General features: G+C 40.9%; 1 protein-coding gene across 1 annotated transcript; it reads right to left on the bottom strand.

The window, feature by feature from the left end:
• Window positions 1-135: 135 nt before the first annotated feature.
• zcchc8 (zinc finger, CCHC domain containing 8) lies at window positions 136-8,478 on the bottom strand. The gene is made up of 15 exons (XM_077562253.1): window positions 8,334-8,478; window positions 7,293-7,501; window positions 7,160-7,199; window positions 7,002-7,076; window positions 6,386-6,491; window positions 6,182-6,259; window positions 5,936-6,039; window positions 5,760-5,825; window positions 5,590-5,650; window positions 4,445-4,575; window positions 4,221-4,363; window positions 2,635-2,741; window positions 2,268-2,354; window positions 2,015-2,123; window positions 136-1,480 (listed from the first exon to the last, which is right to left on the bottom strand). Coding segments are annotated over exons 1-15 (2,460 nt in total). The 5' UTR covers window positions 8,336-8,478; the 3' UTR covers window positions 136-338.
• Window positions 8,479-8,617: the final 139 nt, after the last annotated feature.

Raw genomic sequence — 8,617 nt, forward strand, 5'->3', positions numbered from 1 at the left:
AAGACCAGGCATTTGAACTGGGGTGTGTAGACTTTATATCCACTATATTGATTGTGAATAGTTGTCAATGTATGCCCTGTGATTGTCTGAATGAATATTTGGAAAGATAAATAAAGAAATAAATCAATAGAAACGTTGAGGCAAATCAGGCATGTTTACTTCAAGACTGATGTATAACGACCCCCCACCCCCCAAAAAATTAACATTTTTACAAATACAACTATTGATAAAATGCAACAACAAAAACAGTTTTGCCTGACATCCCTTTGTGCCTTGTAGACACTGTACATAAAAATCGTGAGTAAAAACATGAGTCAAACACGTTCTTTCCCCTCCAATCAGTTCTTTTTCTTGGCTAAACTTCGAGGCGAACTCTTCAGCAAGTCTCTGATGCGGAGATACGTCCCCGTGGCTTCGGCCACTTCTGTGTACTCGGGCGTGTCCTCGAAAGGCACGATGCCCTCGGCGAAGCGGCTCCGATGGGGAACGACCGACACCTTGGTCGCCACAGCCTTGGGGGAGGTCCCGTTTACATCCTGGGAAACTGGACTGGGGCTCTGGGGACTGTCCTTTTGGGATTTGCTTGGACCGGGACTCTGGGGAGTGTCTTCGAGGGATTTGCTTGGACCGGGACTTTGGGGACTGTCCTTTTGGGATTTGCTTGGAACGGGACTTTGGGGACTGTCTTCGAGGGATTTGCTTGGACCAGGACTTTTGGGACTGTCTTCGAGGGATTTGCTTGGACCAGGACTTTGGGGACTGTCCTTTTGGGATTTGCTTGGGCCAGGACTTTGGGGGTTATCCTCTTGTGATTTAAGTGGAGAAGGACTTTCAGGGCTTTCATCCTGGGATTTTTTGGGATGGTCTACTTGGGATTTAAGCGCAGAAGGACTTTGACGGCTGTCGTCTTCAGATATGGCTGGAGGAGAGTTATCCTTTGTGAATTTGGTCACAGCAGGGCTGAGGGTGCCACCCTCTTGTGGTCCGGCCGGGTTTGGTGTGCCGCCATTCTGAGGACAAACATCTCCAGGCAACATTTGATTCCCCTCCTGACAGCCCCCCACTTCTTCGACGCTTTCCATTTCCGAGTCGCCTCGCGCCGGCGTGGACTGCCTGGACGACCCCACCGCGGGGGTCCCAGCCGCGGGCGTCTCCGGGTCACTACTGGTGGCGGCGTCTGCGTTCTGGAGCGCCGCCCAGATCAGCCTCTGCTGCTCCTCAAGCTCCTCCAGGGTGAGCTCGTCCTCCCTCGCCGCCTCCGTCTCGTCCACCACCACCCAGTGAGGCTGGCGTGTCGCCGGGGAGCTGTTGGTCGATGTGGGGGGCGGCGTGCTCTTGGGCAGGGGCGGCCGCGTGGGGGTGGCCGGCGGTGTGCCGTGTGGTAGAGGCGGCGGTGAGCTGAGGCACGGAGAGCCCGGCGCCAGCGGCTGTTCGAAGTGGAAGTCGCTCTGGCGGGGTGTGTGGTAAGGAGTCCCGGGATCTAATGGGCAAGAATGTCAAACTGTTATTACAGTGGAATGGACCAGACTAGTTGCAGGGGGAAAAATACATTTGGACCAACCACAAATAGCTTAAATCGGCAAATAACATGACACTCATGAGTGCCATTACAAAAAAAAAAAAAAAGTGGTAAAAATGGAAATGAGCAAGGGATAAGGCAAAATAAGTCAACCGATTCATGAATAAATGAAAGTTTCCACAAAAACCGTGACAAGCTCCTGCCAATAAATCTGCCAAAAGTTACACTTTGGCGCCATCTTATAGCCACTTGGTGTCAAGGAACTGATGAAGTGAGCGGAGCAGCTTCCTTTACGTCACAATAATGCAATTCTTGACCCTAGAGAGCACCACTACCACCTACTGTTGTGGAGGTGCAATGACACTTTATTGTACTACAGGGGGGAAAAAATAAAGAAAAAACATATTTTTCTGCACTATAGCAGCCAAAGATGACTGCGCCTTGAGGTCAGATAATTAGCCTGACAAATAAACTCGAATTAAGATCTAGGTTGACCTGATTCGATATCCATGTCGGAGTTGCTATCATGGCTGGACCTTGGCCTCTTCCTGAGATGTTGGGACGAGTCCGACTCGTGGGGCCGCTTGCTGCTCAGTCTGTCTGGCTGTTGGCAGATGACATTTACACAATAATATGCTAATAAAAAACTGAAGGGAGGCGATTACAGAAGAACCAAAAGCATTATTGTATGAAGCTGTGAGTTGCATATTTGGACAAGACACATCTCTGATCAAATAGTTGGAGTTACCGAAGAAAAGTGTCTGGACAGGTAAGCGGCGTAGTTGTGCTTCAAGTGGTTGCTTTGCATGGGAACTGAACTGTAGTGCATAAATTCCTAAAAGACAAAAACAAATATATATATTTTTTTCCACCTTTAACAAAACATCATAATTACTTTTTTTTTTTTTTCTGGACGGAATTCTTTTTCTAAGGCAAAAGACCATGAAACACCATAATGGTTCATTCTAGCCTTTTTTCCAGCAGAATTTTATTTAAGGCAAACTGCAATCCAGTGACAACATTATACAATCACACCTTTACTTAATAATTCATAGGAATGTTTTCACCCACATTTTCAAGAAATTGTAGTAAAAAAAAAAAGTAGGTTAACTTACATCTTTGACTTTGTGTGGTGCGGGCACATTGAATCCTGGGAAATCCACCAGTTTGGAAACATCGTAAGAGACTTTTTGTGTGCTGGTCATACTGCTGTTGTTTGACACTGGACAAGAAATAACACAACACTGCATGAGTTTGTCTTTCACACAAATCTGATTTGAATCCATTTCCCCCCCCACTTCTCTTATATCAGGGATGTGATTTGACCAAAGTGAAATTATAATGTATATTAAACTATCCCATAGCGGCACGGTGGCTGACTGGTTAGCACGTCTGCCTCCCAGTGCTGAGGACGTGAGATCGAGTCCGGGCTTCGGCCTTCCTGGGTGGAGTTTGCATGTTCTCCCCGTGCTTGCGTGGGTTTTCTCCGGGTACTCCGGTTTCCTCCCACATTCCAAAAACATGCATGGCAGGTTGATTGGACACTCCAAATTGTCCATAGGTGTGATTGTGAGTATGATTGTTCGTCTCTGTGTGCCCTGCAATTGAATGGCAACCAGTTCAGGGTGTACCCCGCCTACTGCCCGAAGCCAGCTGGGATAGGCTCCAGCAACCTCCGCGACCCTTGTGAGGACAAGCGGTAAAGAAAATGGATGGATGGATGGATGGATTAAACTATCCCATATAAAATGGCAGTTTTAGTCAACTCAAAATCAGTCACATTCAAAAACATTGGACTGCCTTTGCTTTTAAAAACTATCACTGAGAATATCATCATATCTAACTAATGTGATTACTAAGTTAACACATAAATAATGTTGAAGAGTTCAAATTTCATGAACAAATAATTGTATCATGACCAAATAAAAAAGTAACTCATATTAGAACATACCACAAATGTCTTTGTTATAGCAGAAGATGTTATCTGTCGGAGTCATGTGCATACACAATGAACTACAAAAAAAAAAAAAAACGGAAATTTTAAATTTTTATTTTTGGAGATAAAAAAAGCGGAATTCTGCGAATTAGCGGAAAAATCACATCCCTGTTATATAAAAAGCAAATGATAACGGCATTATTCAAAACAAGTTATCTATTTTATTCCCGTTGTTACCAAAGAAGCTTTGAAACTATTCCCCCCCCAGCATTAACTTCGAACTTCCACAGAAAAAAAACTGAAATATTTTTGAATACAGATTTAGTGGGATAAAAAAAGTTTATCCTGACAGCCTAGACATTCAAAATGTTTACATGTCCCTGCCTTTGCAAACATAACACACATAAAAATCCAAACAAGTAAATGCGAATTAATAGATACAATCAATTAAAGGCACAGCCCTACAGTATGTTGCCATTTTATTTGAAACAGCATTATGTGTGATGTGGCATTTTTCTAAACAAAATTAAGCTGTTGAAAAAATAAATTTGCATTTTATTGTATTTATTGATCTTTTGTTATAAAATTTGTATTCATTGGCGAATTTACTTTCAATAGTTACAGCTAGGAAGCACATGACTTGGCTCAAAAGTTTTGTGGATGAATCCCTGCTTTTAGAGCGTATAATGGAAAAAACTATATATTATACAGTATATATATTCCAGGTAAACGATGAATGCACCGATCATAAAACCTAAATCGTACCATTTCCGTCGTAGAGCGTTAACCCGGAGTTCTCCATTTCGGCTTCTTTGAGCCAACCTGGCGGGTATCCCAGCTGCCTCATGCGATAGATGAGAGGCGGCAGGGTGTTGGCGTCCAATCCCAGCGCCGACAAAAGCTCCTTGCTGCACAAAACGTCACATGCCGCTTTACAAATGGGAGCTTTGCGCAAACGGAAGCGTGCGTGTGTGACAAGCAACCCGTGCCTCAAGACTCCCGGCTTGTATTTGGAGAAGCGCTCCTCCACCTCTTCTGCGTGGTAACGCTGGTTGCTGAGCCCGGTCTGGTTCTGGTTGAACTCCTTTCTTCTCTCGTTGATGGCCGCCATGTCTTTCGGCTGACGACAACACATGTTTATTCAGCATTATTATATCCTGTATGAGATACTAATTTACTAATAGCCATTTTTAGGGCATTTTGATATTTTTACGATTCGCAGCATATTGGGTTCAATGATTATATACACAAAATGTACCGATTGAAAGAATAGACTCCTTTTACCAGGAAAAAAAAAACTACAAAAAGTTGGATTATGCCCTTCTCCGTTCTTTTATAATCATCATTTTCCATAAGTAGGAAAAAGGTAGGTTGCACAAAACTAAGTCGTTTCTTCCAATGGGCTAACAAACTGTGCTGACCTCATATCTATTCAATAACAGTGAGTGAGCTAAAACCCTTAACCCTGGTTTGAAATTACAATTTGAAACCCAAACCAGGTTTGAAATCCTATATTGAAACTAGGGCTGCTCGATTATGAAGAAAATATTAATCATGATTATTTTGGTAATAATTGAAATCACGATTAGGACGGTCATTATATTATTATTATTTTATTTTTTTTACAAAACAAGAAATGTTTAAACGTAAAAATGTTAAGAAAAATATAATTCTTTGAAACACTATAATTATGCAAGTTCCTTTTGGACGAAACAAAAATGTATTAATTATTAAATTAGTTATTTTAAAAATGTTAAAAGGTGTATATGTATAAATTTAAACAACTCAAAGTTAGTATTACTATTTTTTTTTTACGATTATGCTGATTTTGTGATTGTGTTGTGTGATAATTGTAATAATTGAATTTAGATTAATTGCACAGCCCTATTTGAAACTATCCATGTCGACTGACTAATTGTTTTTTCTTTCACATTACAATATAAGATAAATATATAATGACGTTCAACCCACTCTAAAAATAACTCCATTTAGATCCAGCCAATTAAAAATAAGTTTATATATATATATATATATATATATATATATATATATAAAAGGTAATCAGAATTTAATTAGGCCAAACTACCGGAACCTGCATCAGCCAAAAACAACCGGTTTGTGTGTGTTGACTCACCTTGGGACAGTCTCTCATTTGATGAGCACTTGAACCACAGTTAAAACACATAGATTTGGACCTGAAATGCACAGAAATGGTCAAATCAAATACTGACAATTTTAATCAAGTGAACGAGTGAGCTCGATGCCAGATTTTCAATTGATCCTTAACCGTTTTTTCCAGCCCACCTTTTGTCCTTCACTTCTATGTCTTGACCATCCGTGCCGATAACCTGGTTGAAGATCTGCTGGTACCTATGCGCCACTTAAGGAAACGACAATTGATCAAGAATACACAGGCAACGACAAAAGGGAGCGTTTCAAGGCTCCAAACTGGTCCGGGATCAGCCGCGTCTTTAAGATACGTTGGCACTTCCCACCCGTTGGTGTGCTGAGGGTTGTCGTTGAAAAGCGGCTGTCCCAGTTTGTCCAAGCTGAAGCTGGTGAAGTACAACACGCTGCCCACCACCTGTGTCACACACAAACAAAACATACACACTGGGTTTAATAGGAGTAGAGGTGCAATGATTAGGAGACAACTAATCGATTATCAAGTTCATTGACAACTACTATTGATAACTGATTAGTCGTTTAGTGAGCTATGTACTCACTTTGAAAGCTTCGGTGGTAGTTCTCACGCTAGTGGAGGTCAACTTTTGCGGGTCTTCATCCATGGCAAATGAGGACGGCTTCACAAAAGATACAAAAATAAAATATATATTTATTTTTGGGACTATACATGCAACATCTACAGACACACACAACATTTATACAACCATGCATTTACACACATGTGCGTGCACACACATACACACCTGAGGCTTCAGGTATGATGATGCCGAGCGTCTATTGCGATTTGTCTCTTTTTGGCATCTCAGTATGACGCCACACACGCAGTCCTCGATTTCTTGACGATATTGCCTAGGAAGGAAAGTCTCAGTCAGGACCGGCTTTTGGGGAACAAAGGACTTTTTCTGAATCTTTTGGTCATTGAAATAAAAAAAATATATATATATTTTCGATTTTAATCAAATAAACCCAACAAACCTTTATCTAAAGATTTCAAAAATAATTCCTGTGCAAATTGTTCAGACAACAATAAAGTATATTGATTCTAAATAAGTTTAAACATAAACTTAACATTCATAGTTTGCGCTTAAATGCCACCATTAAGTAGTTGGTAGCTATTGTTAACATGTCCTGTAAACCACCCATCCAGCATCTGCCACTTGAGCAAAATTATAACTCAGAAAAACATTTGGACTTGACTTTTAAAATGCCGATGTATCGAATTAATTCGATTTATTGCTCAGCCCTACCTAATGGTGAGTCCACCTCTGCATAAAAATAACCCTAACCTTACTCCTGGCTTGAAACCTTAACCCTGGTCTGAAATCTTAACCCAAGCTTGAAACCTAGTTTAAAACTTACTTGGTTATGGTATTGTTGGAATAAATAATTTGAGCGATGGGGCCGTCGATGTTGACATCTTCTATCGTGATTCCGCTAAAGGCGTTTAACACACAGAAACAACATTAGCCACAACACTTTGAAATGAAATCCCCACCACCATCGCGTCATCTTGTCACCTGGGCCGCGTCAGGATAGTCAACTTTCTCCTCAAAGCTTTATGTGAAGGTAAAGTTAAGGTTAGTTTTTAGTCGATAGTTAGCTAGCTACAGTTAGCATTCGGAAATGCTAAGCGAACGAACACCGCAAGGATATTCTCCTCTGTTAGCTTCTCAATGCAGTCGTCGCACTCGTCCAGGCGGCTCCGGAGCCTCCGCATTTCTTCATCGTCCTCCAACGCGTCGGCGTCGCTTTGGTCCGGGAAACGAATGTGTGTGGGGGCCGGAACGAAGTCATCCAGTTGCTCAAAAAGCTCAGCGTCTCCAAACTCGATTTCAGCCATTTTTGCCCAACTGAAATCCCTGGTCAATGAGAGTAAGAGGGTTGGCAAAATACCTTGTGTTGATTGGGATTGGTCGGGTATGTCATATGGTTATACCATGTGACCTAAACAGCTGCTCTTATTGGCTAGTGTGGTTTCACCACAAGTTTGTACTATAGCGCGCTTGTGACTTGCGTATATGGCGGCCACCTTGGTGGGGGCAACGTGTTATGTAGGCAGTGCATGTACGTTTAACGTTTATAATTATCTCGTTTCTCAACCGATTTTTATGAGGTTGATTTTATGGTCAACGTCAAACAATGCGCTATTATGACACAACCTTTAATAAAAATACAAAAAAGCTGAAAAATGCTTTTTACCAATGCAATTTACAATCTTAGTTACATTTTACTCTTAAGGTCCAAAGACTCAAAATCTTCATGTCAAATCCAAATATCAGTCACCGGAGCATATATGACTATATGACTTCATATAAATGTGAAGTCATATATATATATATAATTATTAAAATCATTATTTAATGTATGTTTTAAAATGAAAGATTTAATTGTAAAGATAATCAAATAATATTTTGTTATTTTTCTGTTACACATGTATGTAATAAAAATAGTAATAAAAATGAATCACCCTTCACTTCAACCATTATGCTACTAAAGCTACTATTGATCAACTAGTATTTGGCTGTCAAGATGCTAGCTCAAGCTAAAATCACAAATCAAAAGTGTCCCCGACTCCCCGTAGGGCAGTTATTGTTGCAGTAAGCAGAGAACAACATTTTTACTAGTAGCCAAGAAGCTATTGAAGCTCTTGACACTGAATAAATGAAAAAAAAGAGGAGAAAATATTCTTACATATAAAAGGTTATTCCCAATTTCCTCGACGGCGTTTTGTGCAACCATAGGAATCACAATTCGCAGGCATACTTCTTACTTTCGTTTTTCGTGCTGTACACACAAGCATGGAAGTATCTAACACTTTGCCCCCACTAAGGGGCGTATCCCATCCACTTCAGGTCTGTGGTTAAAAGACTGCGAACAAAAATAAAATTTTGTCTTTTCAAGAGTGACGTCACCCTCAGGCGTGCTCTTTGTTTTGCTGTATAAAGTAAAGACATAATGAAAATGTATAAGTAAAT

This window comes from Vanacampus margaritifer, chromosome 3 (genome assembly GCF_051991255.1).
Source record: "Vanacampus margaritifer isolate UIUO_Vmar chromosome 3, RoL_Vmar_1.0, whole genome shotgun sequence".
NCBI lineage: Eukaryota > Metazoa > Chordata > Actinopteri > Syngnathiformes > Syngnathidae > Vanacampus > Vanacampus margaritifer.

Excerpts from the sequence above, each read along its gene's own strand:
- zcchc8 (XM_077562253.1), bottom strand. Across the intron at positions 5,826-5,935 it reads AACGGGTGGGAAGTGCCAAC|GTACCAGCAGATCTTCAACC; the intron begins GTATCTTAAAGA and ends AGTGGCGCATAG. Across the intron at positions 4,576-5,589 it reads AAATGAGAGACTGTCCCAAG|CCGAAAGACATGGCGGCCAT; the intron begins GTGAGTCAACAC and ends TGTTGTCGTCAG.